At 38.8% G+C, this 20,433-nt stretch overlaps 1 protein-coding gene across 1 annotated transcript in view; it reads left to right on the top strand.

Annotated features, from left to right (window-relative positions):
* Positions 1-20,433, top strand: part of ARAP2 (ArfGAP with RhoGAP domain, ankyrin repeat and PH domain 2) — a 120,188-nt gene that overhangs the window by 43,946 nt on the left and 55,809 nt on the right. The window contains exons 9-14 of the mRNA XM_074147318.1: positions 9,526-9,641; positions 10,820-11,019; positions 11,792-11,877; positions 12,907-13,089; positions 15,520-15,694; positions 17,572-17,706. Of these exons, the coding sequence (XP_074003419.1) occupies positions 9,526-9,641; positions 10,820-11,019; positions 11,792-11,877; positions 12,907-13,089; positions 15,520-15,694; positions 17,572-17,706 (895 nt within the window). The remainder of the gene's footprint in view (positions 1-9,525; positions 9,642-10,819; positions 11,020-11,791; positions 11,878-12,906; positions 13,090-15,519; positions 15,695-17,571; positions 17,707-20,433) is intronic.

The raw sequence follows: 20,433 nt of genomic DNA, 5'->3' as shown, positions 1-20,433 counted from the left end.
TATGACAAAAATGTTCCCAATCTGTCCTTCCTCTTTGAGTTCAAACACGTTGTCAGCAGTTTTCTGGACTATGAATTCGTAACCAGATCTTCGGTGTGTATGTGAAGCTTCAGCAAGAAAATTATAGGGATGTGAATTCACAAAATCGTAACTTGTAGGTGGTACTTTTAAAATACACTGATCCTTCTGTCTCCAGAGAACAGTCTTGATAAATCTTCCAAGAAGGCTTCCAGTTGTGAAGCAATTCCAAAGAAGAGGCCAGATGGCTACTTAAAATTCCAATAGCGATCGCTGTGTTTAAAAATGACTTTGTGTCAACAAGAGGTGCCCTGGGTGCTCGTTACAGGGGAAGTGTTTAAAACTATGTGTGAGTCTGAGATTGTGGTTATAGGGATACCTATTTCAGCAAAATGGGAAAAAAAAAAAAACCAACTAATCATAGGCAGGTGGAAGGGGTCAAACAATAAAAGTGAGGAAAATTGAGGAATTTCCAGGTAATAATAGGTTTCATACATGTTAAACTGGCACCTGTTTAGGATGAGATATGTGTGAAGTAAGTAGCAAGAAATGTACTCAAGAAATGGAATGAATTTCCACGCGTTACAAGCTGTGTGTCTTAAGGAAGGCGATTGTCTGTTTTAATATGAGGCAATGTTAGAAATGGCCGTTGGAATAAGACTGAAGGTGAAAGCCTTGAATACAGGCTGGGCTTGCTCACGACAGGCTTTGAATTTTCCTTACATGTTTATTTAGCTGCTCTGTCTTTATGTCAGCTGAGGGTGTTTCATGAAATGGGAAAATTAAAGATCACAGCCCAGGGAGGCTGCAGTTGCTTCAGCTTCTCTCGCTAATGAGATGCTGATTTCTAAAAGAGCTCCATGCTGGAAGGGAGTTACCATAATTGTTCAAATTGGAGCTTTTTCTCCGCTTGTCTTTCCATGTGGGGCTGGTAGGAAGTGAGCGGTTTTGTCTCTCTTGCTTGATATCTGTCGGGTGTTTGGGAAAGTAGCAAGGCAGGGTTTGGATGTGGTGTTACTGGCTTCTTTTTGATGCTTGGTTCTGTCTTGTGTGCCTCACATCATGGAATCATAGAATTGCCGAGGTTTGAAGGGACCTTTCAGATCATGGAGTCCAACCATCAACCCATCACTAACCTATGTCCCTCAGCACCACATCTGCCTGGCTTTTAAATATCTCCAGGGATGGGGACTCCACCACTGCCCTGGGCAGCCCATTCCAAGGCTTCGTAACCCTTTCGGTGTAAAAATTTTTCCTAATATCCAATCTAACCCTCCCCTGGTGCAACTTGGGGCCGTTTCTTCTTGTCCAAATGTGAGACTGTTGCTTTCCGGGTACGTTGAGTGATGAGAAAAAGAAAGCACGTGTCTGCAGAACGGAGTACAGCCTGAATCACACTTTCCATGCCTCAGCTGAACTCTGAATTGTAGAAGAGCTGAAGAATTTTTTCAGTGTTTTTCTAAAGCAGCAATGCAAATGACAGGGGTGCCTTTAAGTCATGAACTCTACTTTGCAGTAATAGCTTTAAATTGCTTTGCATTAAGATGTACAGCTTTGGGTAGAACTCAGTTCCTTGCATTGATGCAACGGTTCAAACAAATTGTTTCAGAAATAACGAAAAGGTTATTGGACCATCACTAAAAGGCACACATACAAATCAACGGTAATGGCAAGTCAGGGGTGCAGCATGCATTGGTTTTTTTTTCCTCCTTCCCTTTCAGCTTGTTTCTGCACAAGCGAGAAACTTGTGAATATTTGGAATTACAGCTTTTCCTCTCCTCTCTGTTGTCATCTTCTTTGATTTTGAGGACTAAGAAATTGAAGCTTTTGATATATGTATGTATGTATTTGTTTGTAGCTGTTGTCTTTGAATGTCTCTTTCCGGATTGTATCATCTTGTCTTAATTCACCGTGACTTTTCCTTCTGGGACTGGAGAGGAGGGGAATGGGGAAACTTAGAGTCACAGAATCACAGAATGGTTGGGGTTGGAAGGGACTCTGGAGATCATCTCCTCCAACCCCCTGCCACAGCAGGGCCACCCACAGCAGGTCCCACAGGAACATGTCCAGGCGGGTTCTGAATGTCTCCAGAGAAGGAGACTCCACCACCTCTCTGGGCAGCCTCTTCCAGGGCTCTGCCACCCTCACAGCAAAGAAGTTCTTCCTCATGTTGAGATGGAACTTCCCATGTTCCAGTTTGTGCCCGTTCCCTCTTGTCCTGTCACTGGGCACCACTGAAAAAATGTTATCTTTTCTGGCTCGCCTTCCTTAAATGTTGTTAAGACCTGAGGTATTCCCTGGCTGCTGTTATGTTGAATTTGATTGAAGCTGAGTATCTATATAGAATAAAAACTTACTTGGACTTAGGGAGGAGACAGACGCTCCTGTGATTATGTAAACTTCATTTTTTGGGGACAACTTAGCTAAAAACTTGTGAAAATTCAAAAAAAGATCTGTGTGAAATAACAGTACCACGATTACAGATTTGCATCCACTCTAAACATGGGAAAACGGGGTGTATTTCTAAAACCTTAATTTCATCCAATTAAATTGATATAATTTAATATTGTGCAGTAGATACTTCAATATGCTATTTTCTTCCACAGGATCCCTACCTCATTCACTGAATTGTTTACTTAGTAACTATTTGATAATTTTAATTAGTTTTCGTAGATTAACCTGTGCCTTTTTTTATTGCACGCTGTTGAAAAGTGCTTTACAGAAAGAATTCTTCACCAGTAAAGGAGTGTTCTGCGAGGAAACGATCAGTAATTGCTGTGGTTGGCTATTTGAGGAACAATGATTAATTTATTTTTCATCAGTTCCTGTTCGGTAAAGGAACATGATTTCCTCCTCCATATGACCACACAGTTCCGAGAAACAGAATGAATGATTCAAATATCCATATATTTTGCATTCTTTGTTTTTCTCAGTGTTTTATGGGGGGTTGGGAGGGAATAGTTTTATTTCGGACTATGCCTGCCCAAAATGCTGCTTTCATGGGGCTGGGCTGAACTTCCAGTTGCTCAGCAGTTCTGCAAATCAAACCCTAGAGCGTAAAGTCAGGTACTGGAAAATGAAAAACGTATGGTGAAATGGCTATATGCTGAGGCTTTTGATTTACACTGAGTAGAAATTGGCAAAGATAAGAGCTAACTCTCCAGGATAGTATTCAGTCACTTTAATTACGTGATCCTCCTCTTTATTTGTGGTGTTTTGCAGCCTATACGTGAAGGGGGCTTTCATCTTCATGTGTCCTAGATCCATCCCATACAACAAGCAAGGCATGGGCCTAATGGTGCATAATCAAGTGATTTAAAATTGTATTGATATTGCAAAATACACTCCCGTAGCTGCTGAAGTGAGGATTATGGATTACTTCTGTAGTAAGCCAATAGAGAGATTTGTTACTTACGTGAAAAGTAACATCTAAAGTTGTAACTTCCTTAGACTGTTGGTCAGCAATGCATTTTTGAAACAAATTTCTTGTCCCCACTTCTTATGTGTTGGCTTTCATCATAGAGTCATCTCAAAGTGCGTGTACTAGATTTCTTTATAGTGTAATGATGTGGAGCAGGATGTGCTCCAGGAGCAGATCAATACACTTCACTGCAAACAAGCCCACTGCGTGGCACCGACCAGAGCTAATCTAAGTGGCCATTCTTACCTTTTGCTTGCTTCCTTCTTTTTACCCTCCAAAATTATGGATCTCAGGTTGTCATTGCAAAATGTTTTGAAGTAATCATAGGATCAGAGTCATAGAGTAGTTTGAAGTGGAAGGGACCTTGAAGGCCATCTAGTTCCAACCCCCTGCCCTGGGCAGGGACACCTCCCACCAGACCAGGTTGCTCCAAGCCCCCTCCAACCTGGCCTTGAACCCCTCCAGGGATGGGGCAGCCACAGCTTCTCTGGGCAACCTGGGCCAGGCTCTCACCACCCTCACAGCAAAGAAGTTCTTCCCCACATCTCATCTCCATCTCCCCTCTGTCAGTGTCAAACCCTTCCCCCTCCTCCTAGGGCTCCCCTCCCTGATCCAGAGTCCCTCCCCATCTCTCCTGGAGCCCCATGAGGGACTGGAAGGGGCTCTAAGGTCTCCCTGGAGCCTTCTCTTCTCCAGGCTGAACCCGTCCCCAACTCTCTCAGCCTGTTCTCACAGCAGAGGGGCTCCAGCTCTCCCAGCATCTTCTTGGCCTCCCGTGGCCCTGCTCCAACAGCTCCATGTCCTTCCTGTGCTGAGGACTCCAGAGCTGGAGGCAGCACTGCAGGGGGGTTTCTCCCCAGAGGGGAGCAGAGGGGCAGAATGCCCCCCCTTGCCCTGCTGGCTACGCTGCTGGGGATGCAGCCCAGGATGTGGGGGGCTTTCTGAGCCGCCAGCGCACACTGCCAGCTCATGTTGAGCTTCTCGACCACCAATGCCCCCTTGAATTAGCTCAAGTGATTTTCAAGCATTTCTATTATGGGACAAAGGACTTTTGCTTATCCAAGTAAAGAACCTAAAATTGATGCTGTGACTCCCTCACATACTGTAACAGATGAGCACGAAGTAACAGAGTTAACATGCACAGACAACTCAAATTCTCCCATCTCCTTGCTCATCAGGGCTTGAGTCAGCAAACTACAAGTTCTTTTAACGTCACTTTTTTTGTGTGTATGTAATTATATACTATATGCTTCACTGCGGTTTCGAGACCTCATTAGGAAGACTGTAAGGAAAAGTACATACATCTTTGCTTGTGGCAGTTTTTTTTTCCAATCCGTGATATGTAACTATCACCTAAAATCTATATGAAAAAAGACTTCAGGCTGTGATGAGGGATGTAAGTCTCTAAAGATTTGAAAAGCCTGATGAGGGAGGCTAAGCCTAAGTATGGTTTAAAAGGAGAGGAAATCAATACAAACTTGTGGAGAAGAATTAGTATCATCAAAGCAATTTTTGCATTACTAGTCACTGTTTCTCAAACTCTAATGCATAAATATGTCTTAATTTTTCATTAACATGGAAACAAATTTTTCCCACCTTTCTGTTGCAGAAGTTAGCTTTCCTTAATAGCTGGAAAGCTGAAATACCTACCTCCAATTAAGGAGGAAAGAAACTATGATTGCTTTTTCTGAAGGATTCTAGTTACTGGCTTTTAATCTCTCCGGAATAATTTGGTTGTTTGAAGGGAATCAAATGCCATGGGGCTAGAATGAAAGAAAAGTCTAAATCGTGTTAAATTGTTAAGGGAATTCTCAGATCTTTCAGAAATAAGTCTTAGTCTAATTGTCACAAACTTCATGGTAGCTTCCCCAGGGTAAACCTAAAGATCTATTGCAAATAGCAAAGGTAAATTCAAAGAAACATAGAAGGTCATATTTTGGAACTCTGCTCAGAGCTACCGTTATTAAAGGTCAAGAATCTTCTCTGTATAGGACAAGAGTAGTTTCAGAAATATGGATGGGCCTTTTTGGAAATTAGCGGTAGAATTGTGGTAAGGAAGATGGATGTGGGTGTGGATGTAGAAACATATTCTCTTGAAAACATGGCAGCTATTTTCCTTTTTCTCTGCTGTTGCTGTTATACCCTTGGTCCTTCAGCAAAAAACTGAGATTAAAAACACGGATTGGTATTTCTGATGTGAATAGAGTTAGTTTAATCTTTAAAACAAAACTTGGTGTTTATTTCCAAGATTTTTTATGTGAGGAGCAAGGGTAAACTTCTAATTGCGGTTGGGTTTTTCCCAGATGTTTTCCTGAGCCAAGTTTTGTTGGTTTTTTTTTAATCAACTTTATATATTGTGGAAGGACTGTTAGAGTCATAAGAGACAGCACATCTTAAGACATGGTTATAACCGCTAAAACAGTAAAAGTTGAGGAAGACAAGCAGCAGCGCTAGAACTCCCGTGTTCAGATGAATTTAGGTTTGACTCAAGCAACAAGAACGTCAGCCCAAGTGTTACTAGTGCAAAACTGAGTGGAGGGGGAAAAATAACGAAAGAAAAAGTATTATTATACTTTCCAGAGAGATGATGACTAGTGTTGTAGAGAAAGTCTCTTCATTAACTGAGAGCTACAAGGTTCAGCCTCTAATTACAGGATTGTTTAAGAATTCCATAGAGAAAGATGCCTAGGCCCGTCTTTTTAAGGCAACACACCTAAAGTTACATGTTCAGCAACTCTAAAAATGAAACTTTTTTAGATGTAGCCTCATGATTTTATTCATAGATGTCCTTAAGTTTTCCTTAACCTGGGTGCTTATTTCCGTGTCTGTAAAAGAACGACGGTATATTAGAAAAGGTATGAGACTAATTTTGAAGCTCCTTGAATTTAATCCAGAATAGAATTGAAGAAAGATTAGTAAAGCCTGACTTGGGGGTGGCTTTTGCCTATGAAAAGATAATACGTAAGCAGAGAAAGCAATTTTGTACACTTGTATGCACTTTAAGGATAGACGTTAAAGGTATGTTTAATAAAAAGAAGTTCTCTAATTTCACAGTTTAGATACAGATGACAGGTTTTCATAGGTTATGTCTTTTTCAGGCAGGGGTGGTAACAATATAATCGTTCCTCCTTCGAGAATGAGCAGCAGTTTACCAGGAAGCCAGTGCTCATCTCATAATTAACTACTTTCCCATATCAGTATTTTTACTTCAGTTAACTGTGCTGCTTAGTGAATGCTTTTGATCTATTATTATATCTGCAAAGAATGTGTTGTTTTGGCTTTTTTTTCAAAAAAGCTCTTGTTATCAACCCATTTTTCAGCACTTTTCAGATTCATTAAGCTAGTAGAAATACATTCAAGACGTATCTATATTTAAAAAAACCCAGCCAAACAACCCTCAGCTTTCTCTGTGCATTTTTGAATCTTCTTAAACTTTTCTTTGTTTTTCAGCAAGTCTAACTCAGTTTAATCTATCTGAAATGATGAGCTGTAGAAGCAAGACAATTCTTACTCTGAAAAGATCCCGCTTGGTCTTGCTGTCAGTACGTTTTGTACGGTGCTTGAATGGCCCTATTGTACTCCCGTGCACTCCAAGTCAATGAATTTATCTTTCCAAGTGGAGCATTTCTTTCTTCCCTGTGCCAATCCCCACTTCGGTTTCTGAAAGAGAGAACAAGACTCCACTCCTGAAAGCGTATAATTCTGAACCTTGAAAATTAGAACCCCCTGTACCTGTCGCTCACAAACCCTGCTTTATGCCGAGTGTTGTACAGTTTCCATAAAGCATTTGTTTGGACCATTATGGAAATAACTTCACTCTAACGTACCAGTGAGATTGGTTAATTGCCCCCATCTTCAGTTCTGAAAAGTATATTCCTCACTTCTAATTTCTTAACCTTTTTGACATTCCTCGTGCTGAAACTCAGTACTGCAAGGTCTGATGCACTTGCTGAATTTAAAACACGATAATAGGTATTCTCTCTTCAGTGGGATTGTTCGCACACTGGGTATGGGTGAAAATTTTGGAGGGCTGGTGCTTCAGCTAAGGGTAAAGACTTTTATAATAACGCATTTCATTTCTGGAGTGTTTTAGTTCTGCATTGTGGAGTTCAGTACAACAAAGTTTGGTGTCTGTCTTCGCAGACAGAAATGTGTTGTTTGGGAAGATAAGAATGTACCTTTTCTTGTTTATGTTCTTTTTATGACAATTGCCAGTAGCAAGTGCTTAAAGAGAAGTCTTCTAGGTGAACTTTGGATCTGGCTCAATATGGTAATTATTATTTCAGTCATCTTTGTTATTCATCATTTACCTTCAGTAAACTCTAATCTGGACCTAAGAGTATATTGAGCTCCTATTAACCATGGCTTCTGGGAGTCATTTAGCTCTTGTTCAATAAATAAAGAACGCACCACACTGTTGTTCAGGTAAAAGAATAGTCTCATGACCTGTCCTTCAAAAATCGGGACTTCTTAAGGCCAATTATTTGAAATAATTGAGACCAACAAATGAACCCTGCATCCAATTTACATCTCAGAAACACAAACCACTTAGTTCTAGAAAGTTAAAGTTTGTGTTGGACGTTTTTTTTTTTTCATTTTGCTCATTTGATTTAAAACACTGCTTCTAATAGACATAAAAATTTTGTGGTTTTGTATCCTCAATCTTTTTTCTTAGCTCATGCTTCTGTTTCTTTTTCGTGCTTCTGTTTTTCTCCCGGGTGATGCCTGACTTGAAGAATGCTTCACTGCTACAGAGCGTGCTGTCAAGTTCATACTCCAAAAGAGATTATTCTGCCCACTCCTTTCCCACAGAACTGATTTTTGAGGATGAATTAGGGACTGTGTAGGCTTCGCAGCACTGTCTGCTCTCATCTAAGGCAGATGTGTCAGTATGAAAACCGTTGATTTATAGGAAAATGAGTTGGGGGCTGAAGATGAGGGGGGAGAATTAAAATGCCTGTGTTACAGGATGTGAGGGGAGAAAAAAGGTAAAAATATGTAAAAATATATTACATGAGGTGTGGCTAAGCCAGGGTCCTTGCTGAAAAGTTGCTACTTCTTATAAAGGTTTGTGCTGCAATCCACACCTGGGTTCCACAGCGTTACTGGCAAAGGTAAAGAAAATAAAAATCCTTCATAAGGAGTCTGGCCAGGAAACATTAGCTGACTTATCCCCCACTATGTTTAGGTGGTGGAAATGATGGCATTTAAAAAATCTCATCTTAAAGTGGACACTCTAATTCTTTTGGGGGCATAATTCCCTTCAATGCCTCATGTGATATAATCGGTACTTCTACTTGTGCATAAATCCATATGTGTGTTTTATGTCAGATTTAGCCTTGTCAGTCATGCCTAAAGGAATATTTTTATTTGGTCATACCTGAAATAGGGGAACTAAGCGAGAAGCTTAATTTGTGAAGTATCTTCTCCATGGGAGCTTTAATGCTCACAAAATTTGAAAATCTTATGAAGAGAAACTTCATAAGTCAGTGGTGCAGGTTTAAATATGCATTTACTAGAAGAATAATCCCAATACTTAGCATTTCTAATGACCGAGTCGCAGATAACCCTTTGTCTTATTGTACCTGCGGTACAGGACTCTTTTTCAGACGTGTTTGGTGTGTTTAGCTCATGTAATACATCAGAAGCATGACTAACCAAAGGTTTAAAAAAGAATTTTATACATAATATATATTAATTTGTTAAACCCGTCTATAAAAGCTGGGAAAACTGCTGTCAATGAGAAGGATTTAGGTGTATAAGCATTATTTAGTCACTAAGGCATGATTTAAGCTAGATACTTCCATCGTTTTGGATCCATGTTTTAATGCAATCTGTTATTTAACCTTTTTTTCCCCCTTTATTAACATTTACAGTGTGCATTTTTTTCTCCTACTAACAATCAAGTAAGGTGTTTGGACAAAATTTAGTAGAGGTTTATTTATCCATTAATGAATTAGAAGGAGCTTGTGTGTTGTGCCCAAAATGTGTATGCCTGACCTTGGATTTGTGGACCATGCTGATTTAATTACTCTATACCTGTTTGGTTCTTGAATGATAAAGAACTTTTATTGTCTTTTCTGTAGGATTTTAAGACAGGATTTGGTATCACTTTAATCCCCATGAACGTGGCGAATGTAAAACAAGTGGATCGGACTGCAAAGCAATCTTTTGAAATAATTACTCCTTATAAAAGCTTTAGGTGAGAACTTTTATATTTACATTTCAAAATATGCAAATAACCAATGCAGTAAGGAAATACTGGCTTCATGCTACAATGACTTATCTGGTTTGGATGAAAAGGTAATGTTTTTATTAAGAATGCTCAGCTTTTTTATTTTTTTTTTTTTAAATCAGAAGGGATTTTCTTGCCTTTGTTTAGCTACGTGCTTCATCTGTTACCTCCTGTGCCCACAGATTCCTATTTTTATTTAGCCTCCTTTGTTCATTCTGTGCAAGGGCAGAAGGAAAAAAAGTCACTTTAACAACCTGACTCCATCTTAAAGAATAATAAACTGCACTGAAATGATGTTGTACCCATTTAATAACAAGCATTTTATTCGAAAAGAAATGAATTAATCATGTGCTGTCCCTCGTAGAAATCCTCCTTTGAAATCAGTAGAATGTTTCACTTCGGCTGATGCCGTGACTTGTAATGATGTTTAAGAAAATAAGAGTATATGCTAATAAAAGCCCTTTGTCAAGTGTTGTAGTGTGTCTTAAATGAAATCTCAGCAATGCAGGAGGAGAAGGAAGCACTTTGTTCTCCTGGGCTTGCTAAATGTTAGCAAAGAATTTCCTTTCATTCTCAGTCAACAGGAGTAGCAGGTAAATTAGTCTTGTTCAGTGATTTGAATCTGTGGCTAGATGGTAGATAGCTAATTCTTTTTGTTTCTCTCAGCCATCGTCGTGTTGGTGATGGGTTATTATTATTTGTATTTTTCCAGAAGATCCATTTAAATGAAAGATCCATTTAAATTAAAGCATTTTTTGGCTGTTGCATTTAGCAAGTCTGTTACTCCTCAGTAAATCTCTGTGTTTCCTTAGGTCATTCTATGCTTTTGTTAAAGTTCAGGGTTTAAGTTTGTCATGTAGTAATGTAAAAAGATTGAAGGTAACTCAGGAACTTGAATGTTACAAAAAGCGACATAGCTCGTGCTAGCGATGGTTTTGTTGAAAACTGAACTCAAAAACAGAGGGAGTTTTCATTAACTAAAAATATGAAAAAATGCATTCCATCTTAGTATTTATATCTGTGTAGAGGAAGATTTTTTTGTCTGTGATTTTGGGTGTAAATGAAATAAATAAGAGAGGCTACAGACTATGTTTAATTGGGCTTTAAAATAAAGATCAATAACACCGAAAAGTCAATTGTTTCAGCTTTACAGCAGAGTCGGAAAGAGAGAAACAAGAGTGGATTGAAGCACTGCAGCAATCGATAGCAGAAACCCTGTCTGATTATGAAGTAGCTGAGAAGATTTGGTTCAATGAGTCCAACAGGAGCTGCGCGGACTGTAAAGCTCCCAGTCCTGACTGGGCGTCCATCAATCTCTGCGTTGTCATTTGTAAGAAGTGCGCAGGTAGAGTAATTAATGACAGGCTGTGTGGGTTCTACAAAATGTCATATTTGCATATCTGCAGATGTCCTTGAAAAGGCTTTTTCTCATTTTTACAGTGCCATCCTTGGGAAAGTTTTGACAAACAGAAAGTGAACGTAACTTTTAATTATTTTATTTTATTTTTTTTTTTTTATAGCAAGGTCATCCTTATTCTAAAGCACTTCCTGTCATTTATGCACGGTCTGTGATGTGATTGGTTTCCCTCGGGTGAATAATCCTTCACAATTAGTGGAAGGAAAGTAAGACAAACTTAGCACTTGGTGGGAAACGGCTGGCTTTTGCCAGACTGGACGCCAAAGGATAACGATTTTTAGTGTATGAATTAGGGGTAGTAATTCTGTTACATCAGGGCATATTTCCCTGCCGATAGGGATAGCTTTTCCAGATACTACTAAAAATCTAGTTCTATCATGTTTTGTACTTAAATATGTGCTTAAGCAGTAGATTCAGGGCACTAGTTTATAACTCTAGGCTTTCTTTGAAAACCCTCCCAAAGGGATTCTACACCAGCAGCCTACTTTGCTTATTCATTAGTATGAGTAGTAATCAAATTTTATTATTTTTTTTTAATTTGGGTGGTTTTGGTGCTTTTATTTTATATTGAAATGTCAAACCCAGCCTTTTTCAAAAATAGCAATTAGAATAAATCTATCTTCATTAAATTTTTTTCTTTAACAGAAGAGAAACCGAGTTTAAGTGCTTTAATTAAGTCAAAATGCTCTTGGATTTTCAGGACAGCACAGATCTTTAGGACCAAGAGATTCAAAGGTCCGGAGTTTAAAAATGGATGCCAGCATTTGGAGCAATGAACTTATTGAGGTACGTTGGGACATTCTAACTCTTCATTCCATATTGAAAACTGCTCTCTGCATAGGAGTTAGTTATTGCTTTACTCCCAAGAAAACAGAATGTACGGCTGCTAAATAACATCCTGCTGTTACGGTAAACTTCATGTTCCTGGGAATAATGTACCTTTGTGTCATTCAAAGTATTAAATTCTTTTGATAGCCAGCTGCACAATTTCTCTTAGTATTTCTCCAAGCATCTCATTTTTGTGGGGGAAAAGAAATAAAACGCTTTTGGAGAGCAGTCATGATGGGTGATACTGAAACTTCTTCCTACCAGTTTAGTTTGCTTGGGGTGTTAAAAATTGGTGCCGATGAAGAAGGTTGAGAAGAGAAGGCTCCAGGGAAACCTTGTAACGGCCTTCCAGTACCTGAAGGGGGCTACAGGAGAGATGGGGAGGGACTCTTGATGAGGGAGTGTAGCAATAAGACGAGAGGTAATGGTTTTAAACTGAAAGAGGAGAGATTTAGATTAGATACTAGAAAGAAATTCTTTGGTGTGAGGGTGGTGAAAGCCTGGCCCAGGTTGCCCAGAGAAGCTGTGGCTGCCCCATCCCTGGAGGGGTTCAAGGCCAGGCTGGATGGGGCTTTGAGCAACGTGGTCTTGTGGGAGGTGTCCCTGCCCAGGGCAGGGGGTTGGAACCCAATGATTTTTAAGGTCCCTTCCAACCCAAACCATTCTATGATTCTATGATCGGTGTTTTCTTTGAAACATATTCTTGTCTCCTCTGACATTTTACTAATATTTTATAATATATATTGAAATATCATAACAGGTAGAGCTAAGTTGCTGTTGATGGTAAGTGATGACTACAGGCTTTATAGATGACCACAGGCAGTGACTGAGAGAGTCTCCCATCTCCTGCAGGGAATTTTCTTTTCTTTAATAACTAACTTTTTCAGCTTTTAGCAGCTGAAAACTTATTTAGAGGCAAGCTTCATATCCTTCATGCTATTTCGCTGATTTTTTTTTTTTTTTTTTATTTTCTTGCACCTCATCCAGCTCTTTATCGTCATTGGAAATAAGAGGGCAAACAGTTTTTGGGCAGGAAATCTTCCTCCAGATGAAGAGCTGCACATGGATGCCCCCGCAGAAAAAAGGATAGCGTTCATTACGCAAAAATACAAAGAGGGAAAATTCAGGAAAGCACCTTTTCACTACAAAACCAAGGAGCAGTTGAATAAGGTAATACTAGATGGGGTAAGCCCATACCGTACATTTTATGTTGTATTGTATTGTATCTGTGTGCAATTTGGTCATCTTGTTAAACTGGTGAGAAATAAATTCAGAATCCTGAATGATGTACTCACAGAGCTGAATAAGCATTATTTTGGAGCCTTTTCAGGACTCATTTAATTATTTCTTAGTTCCTAGTTTTTCCAGTTTGTTTGTAGGAGGTTGTGGTAACTATATGGTGCCTGCAGTACATCTTCCAGAGCCATCAATGAGTATGGATCTTTATTTTTCTTCAAATGCACACTCCAGAGATGCAAATTCCCACTTCTTTAGATTCCTTCTTTACGTGTGTTTGACGTCTTATATGTATGACATCTAACATTCCAGCACATGAGATGATTCAGTGTTATCAATGGTGACAGTAGCTCATGCACACTTACATAGTAGCTTGTAGCTAATTGGAAAGGAAAAAAGCTAAAATTAATGGTGAAAAATGTGTGTTCTCAGTGCTTCCTTTTACACAAATAACACATTCTTTACAGTTATAAAGTGGAAAATGCTAATTATAATTATCAATTTCGGCCATTTGACTGACTTCTAATATTTGTTGATTTCAGAGTCATAATTGTTTAGAGTTTATGAATATAGAAGAGTTTAAATGCATATATATTACAATGCAAATGCATATATATATTACAAAGCTAATGCATTCAATTACATGACTCAAATCATCTCAAAGGGTCTGCAGAGGTTGTGGGGAGGCAGTAACATGTAAAAGTTATTGTGGTTTCAACTAGAGAGGTCTCATTTGTTTGGTGGTTATTGTGTCAAAAAGGAAGTGTTATTTTCCGTACAATTTATAAGTTGTTAGTTACACACATTAGAAGTTAAAATAAGGGCATATAAGAATAGTTGTTATTAAAACACCTCTAGCCAAAGTATAGAACCTCCTCGCTCTGTAGCTTGAATTTTGGTTTTGTGCATTTCATTGGAATTGGGAAAGACTTTTGGGCTTCATGGGGAACTCCATGGCTTAGCAAAATAAAGCATTTGGGTTGTTTTCTATTTATTGGTAGCAGCTGTGGGAGAGGCTTTACTTAATATTGTAGCTGTGGACCACAGGAAATAGCTCTGTGTTTTACAGACCTGAGTTTTCTGAAGTCTGTGGTTTTTGGTGGCGGTAGGGAAGGGTGTCTGTCAATTATTCATTTAACCACTGAGAAAAAATAGCAGATGTAATGGTCAAATTCTCTATAGAGATATGAAATTACCATGTAATAAGGTGGTAATTTCCAAGTAATTCTAGAACTTCCACTGTACTGTCCGACCTGTCATCTCGTGCCTGCTGGATACATGCATATTTGTTAGAGCAGCTGAATTTTGGAGTAGTCCTTTTCTTGTGTTGAGTGACTTCTGCCTTAATTGTTTCAGAAAAACTAGTTCATTGACTAAATAATTTAAATACCTATTAAATCGTAGAAATTGTTATGGAATACATTGCTGTAATTGTGTAGCTGCTACTGGTTTTAAGGTTTTGGATCAGGTTTTAAGGCTTTGGATCGACATTTTAAAAGGAAAAAAAAGAAAAAGAAAAGTTTGTGTAAACAAAATAGAAAGGGGCCTGATGTTTTAGCATGTGGTGAGATCTTTAAATCTCAAGGAAAGTGGTCAAGTATGAAGATACCCTAAAGAATAGTTGCCTTATTGACTGTGACCATAGTTTTGAGAAACTCCTATGAATTTCAGTCTGTTTCCTGGTAGTACAATTTAAAGATCAAATCTTGTCTCCGCGGTTGAACTTGTAAGGCTTGAAATAATAAGATTATTTTTTTTTTTTAGTAGTTTGGTGTGTGAAGGAAAACGAGGGGGAATTTTTCACATAAATAAACAAGCTTCCCCTCCAGTTGTATTAGTTCATGTTATCCTTCCCAAGTGAAACTTGTGGCAGCAACATCTTGCAGGGTTTGGGTTGATGATGCTTTTTTGGGTTTTCTTTTTTCGTAGTTGCTGCTTTTCTCTAGATTCAGACCATACTTCATGAGATTTAAACTGAAAGAGGGGAGATTGAGATGAGATCTGGGGAAGAAATTCTTTGCTGTGAGGTTGGTGAGAGCCTGGCCCAGGTTGCCCAGGGAAGCTGTGGCTGCCCCATCCCTGGAGGGGTTCAAGGCCAGGTTGGAGGGGGCTTGGAGCAACCTGGTCTGGTGGGAGGTGTCCCTGCCCAGGGCAGGGGGGTTGGAACTCGATGGTCTTTAAGGTCACTTCCAACTCTAACCATTCTATGATTCTATGACTCCTGCTACTTCTCAATGGTTATGGCCTTTGAAAAAGCAGGGGAACTATGTTGGAAGTGAAAGGATTTGCACCTAAATTATGTGTACTTGTTGCCAATAACTTTCTAATTTAAACAGACTTCTTATTTTTTCTCTCCGTGATAAGGCGCTGTGCGCTGCTGTGGTTAAACAAGATGTGCTAGAAACCCTGATGTTGCTGTTCAGTGGGGCTGATGCCATGTGTGCCACTGGAGACCCTCTGTACAGCACTCCGTACCTACTGGCCAAGAAAGCGGGACAAAGACTGCAAATGGAATTCCTGTACCACAATAAGTTCTCGGGTAGGATATGTTCTCTTTGTCTTGATCTTCTCATTTCATATTGAGCAAAAGGGAAGGAATTTAGAAGAAAAATTGGCGTTGATTTGAACATCAGTGGTACAGAAGATGGAGAGTTGTGTGGTGGCATTAAGTGTATTTCTAGCAGACAGCATATGTAATTGTGTATAAGTTACATTTATTTTGCTCAGACATCAAGTTTAGAATAAAAAAGCCAGTGATAACTAATAGTACATTTCACTGGAATTGGGAAACACTTTTGTGCTTCATGGGGACCTGCATATCTTAGCAAAATAAAGCATATAGTAATAGACCTCCTAACCTTATTTGTAACACTGAAGAAAAACGTCATCTGCTCTGCCAATGTTATCAGGCTTTTGCCAGAAAAAATGGGTACATACTGTTAATGTGTATCTAAAATATTCGTCTAGGGTTTTGTTTTTTCTTAAAAAGTGTTTAAATTGATATCTACAGCTACTGCACACAGACCTAGCTGTTTTTTCACACATTCTCCTCCCAAATTGAAACTCACCTCTTGAAGCTATAATATGATCTGTCCCAGCAAACTCTCTTTTTCTGCAAATCACAACTTCTGTTACAGCTTGGAGCATGTGATAAACTTTGGCCTCGAAAGTCAACAGCTCTGATTGCAGAGTGTGGCTGTTACGAGGCTCTTGAAAACAGAAAACTGTTCTTAAAAGTAAATAAATAAATAAACTGTAGAATATGGATGTGTCTGAGCTTACCTTTTGAAAGGGCTGTAGAGTATCTGAAGCAGTCTGGGAATGAAGAGAATGGTGGACAAGAAGTTGCCTTGGAGTCCTGGTGGAGAACAGGATGCCCATGAGCCAGCAATGTGCCCTTGTGGCCAAGAAGGCCAATGGCATCCTGGGGGGCATCAGGAAGAGTATGGCCAGCAGGTGGAGAGAGGTCATCCTCCCCCTCTGCTCTGCCCTGGGGAGGCCCCATCTGGAGCACTGGGACCAGTTGTGGGCTCCCCAGTTCCAGAAGGACAGGGAACTGCTGGAGAGGGGACAGCAGAGGGCCACAAAGATGCTGAGGGGCCTGGAGCATCTCTCTGCTGAGGAAAGGCTGAGAGACCTGGGGCTGTTCAGCCTGGAGAAGAGCAGACTAAGAGGGGACCTCATCAATGCTGAGCAATAGCTAAAGGGCAGGTGGCAAGAGGATGGGGCCAGACTCTTCTCAGTGGCGCCTGGCGACAGGACGTGGGGCAACAAGCACAAACTGGAACATGGGAAATTCCATCTCAAGATGAGGAAAAAATTCTTTATGTTGAGGGTGCCAGAGCCCTGGAACCTGTGCAAACACGCAGCTGTGGGTTTTTTTAACCTCTGCTCTAAGGCTACAAAGAGAAGTTTGCTTGTCTTGGCTCTGTCTCTTCTACTTTTAGCCTTCTAGCCAAGGCAACATCACCACGTGCTGGTGGTTGTTCTTCTGTTCAGAGAAAGGGAGGTCTTCGCAGGTTGACAGTGATTCTCTGAATCGTTGTCTCTCTGCTGCCAGTGTTCGTGGTGAACTTCAAGAGAAGCCCTCAAGAGGAATGGTTCCCTCCTGTTGAAGTATCTTACATAAAGGATGAAAATAAAAGCTTAGAACACCAGAAAACCGTATTTTAGATAACATTGGCAAGCAGTGGGAGATGATGTCAATGTTGTAATAAATGTGAACCAATTTTTTTCTTAAATAAATATGTAGAAATTTTTCTTTAATGAGATTTTACTGATTTACTTTTATATCTGTGTTGTTGTAAAGGTATTACATAGCAACTGCATATCTACAGATACAGAGTTAGACCTGTGGAGAAATGGTTATAACTGACATAAGTTCTGTATGTTTCTTATTCCTTTGTCTTTTAATAGATTTCCCAAACTATGATACTGGTTTTGAAAGTGGCTTCTCTGAAGATTCTTCACATTCCACCTTTCTTTGTGAATTCTTATACAAAGTTTCTTCTAATACTGCTAAGCTTCTTACAGAGAAGAAATTAAAAGAAGGTATTTTACTTTGTGTTTGAATAATATATGAATATGTATGGCTTGGATAAATTTGGTTCTTTCTAATTTCTTGCATTATGTTTTAAAAGATGAAATATCTTTGATAGAACATATCCTGTTTTGATTTGGTAGAACTCTTTCAGATAAAGAAAATGCTGATTGTCTTGATCTCTTTATTCAGTGGTTGACTGAGGAGGAAAACCAAACTATTGAGAAATTATTCAGTTAACGACAGTTATTGGTTGTTATTAGCTTACAAACTTAAGTTTTTAAACTGAAAACTTAAAAACACTTCTCACTTTTAATTATATTTAGATGGATGCTACTAACTGCCAAAAAGTAACTTCCATCTAAAATGATAATATTCCAGAAATCATCTGAAAGTATCACTGACTTTTCTAAGACTCCAAATGCCCAACACCTGGGATATTTCTCACGCTCACAAATTTTAAAAGTATTCCAAGTAGAAATGAGCATTCTGCCAACTTTACAACAAATTGAGCCTTGTGGAGTGAAAATGTGGGTATATGACCATACATATACATGGTCTTCTGTGTATGTCGGTCTTTTGTGATTTCTTTTTTTTTGAGACGTTATCAGATAATTTTCTTAGCTTTTTTCTTTTTTTTTTTTTTTTTCCTTTTTCTACCCAGTTGTGCTCCTATATTTTTCTTCCATCTAAACAAACAAATGGTATCGATTTCTAAAATCTGGGCTGATTCATGGTTGGGTTTATTGCTCCTAAAATATTGGCACGGCATCCTGTGTTGGTAGATCCATATTTTTGTATGATTAGGTCTATATTCTTGTGATGTATGCCTTTTAGGATCCTTAGTGTGGAGATTAAAGCATGTTAAAGCACATAACTCCTTTTTAAATATGGGAAATTCAGGAATGAAAGGAGGAAGTGCAAACCTGACTACTGCTTGCTCTAAGTGCAGACCTTGTCTTCTGTGCTCTGGGTGTCTATACCTATATTCATAAACGAAAACCTTTAAAAATGAAAATAAAAATGAATACCCCACTAAGAGAAATAGAGATCAGATATAAAGCAATACTCTGGTCTCTTCTAATGCAATGATACGTTAAAAGTGCGGAATAAGTTTGTAAATACCTGTATAGTTTGAAGATTTAGCTATAAATGCTCACAGAATGTCTTCTGTAGTACTTTTTGGGGAGATGCAGTGGGAGGGGAGCATCATTAATAGGGTGCCTTAAAAATATTTGTAAAGAAAGCCCGCAGATGAGAAACAACTGAATTTTGACTGTCTTCTATGATAAAGTTTTAGTGGCCAGAAATGAACCAGATTTCCCTCAGCTCACGTTTTGGCCTCTAAAATTATGATAGTGTCTTGTAGATGGTAGATATTCTGCTGTTTGGTTTTGGGGATTTTTTTGGGGGGGTGTTTGTTTGCTTTGCTTTCACATTAGTGTTGGATTACCCATGTGTTTGTCAGGACTGATGGTTCTGTGGTGGGTGCTTTACAGATGCATAGGAAAATAGGTTTCCCTGACCATTCGCAGCTCAAGAAGACAAATGACAAACGGGACAAGGGAGGAAGATGTAATAATAACATCCTTTCAAAAACCAGCAAAAAACCCCTGCAATTTTGAATTAGAAACTGCTCTTGCCTGAGGGCTCTAATATATCTCAGAAGTGTAAGAAGTATTATGACAAAAGTTTGGGGTTTTTTTGCTATTTAAAACATTAAACACGTAATCTTTTTTTTTTTTTTCCTTCTGTATTGACCTTTTTTTTTTTTCCCTTACATCAAGAACTGTTTCTACCTTTATAAAATCTTATTAACATGAAGGAATATGGGATATGCATATCACAGATTTTTGGGAATAGGTGGTAATTTATTTTTTTTTTTCCTTTCTACTGCCTTTAGCAAATAATTTGATGGTTAAAGTGTTAACATGTGGGAGATACGGCTTCAATTCCCTCCTCTGCCTGTAAAGATTCAAATAAGAAAGTCACATTACCCAAAAATGTCACCTTGCTGTTTAGTTCTAGAGAAAAGTAAGTAGTAAGTAAAAAAAGTACAAAGTAGTAAGGGGACAAAAAAAAAACAACCCTAAACAATCAAACCCTCCAAGTTTGGTGCTCAGCTCCTGTAAACCTATCCGTTTTCAAACCCTTTATCATATGGTTGTTTTAGTATTTAAAACATGTATTTAGACGGAATGTAGATAGTACTAGATGGTAAGGAGTTTGATACAAACAAATGCTAATAAAATAGCACTGAGATATTTCTAAAACATGTATAAATCATATAAAAAAACCAGAAAAACTAATTTAATAAAATACCAGATAACATACTAAGTATTGGTTAACTGCAATTGTAGTTTGGTTTTTATTATTTTTTCCAGAGTTGTTTTACCAAATTTTCACAAATACTTTACCAGAATACTTGCAGCTGCGTAGGGATTTTAAGACTGTAGAAATAAAGAGATGGTTTGCTCTTAGGACCTGCTTCTCTGCAGTGGTGGGGATCAGTGCACCTCAAATGATCTTCTAAGAACTAGGTGTAAGCTAGAATGAATGTATGGATATTTCGAGTAGCAAATAGTCATTAAAGTGCTATATCGTGTGCTGTATTCATATATTATGCTCATAAGAGGGAGTAGACTTTTGGTCTTAATTAAATATGCCAAATAATACTTTTAAGTTGCTCTGTAGATTTTTTCCCCTCTGCCTTGTTTTTTTGTGGGATTTTTTTTTGT

Source organism: Numenius arquata, chromosome 5 (genome assembly GCF_964106895.1).
Source record: "Numenius arquata chromosome 5, bNumArq3.hap1.1, whole genome shotgun sequence".
NCBI classification, from domain to species: domain Eukaryota; kingdom Metazoa; phylum Chordata; class Aves; order Charadriiformes; family Scolopacidae; genus Numenius; species Numenius arquata.
This window is presented reverse-complemented; position numbering and strand designations above follow the sequence as displayed.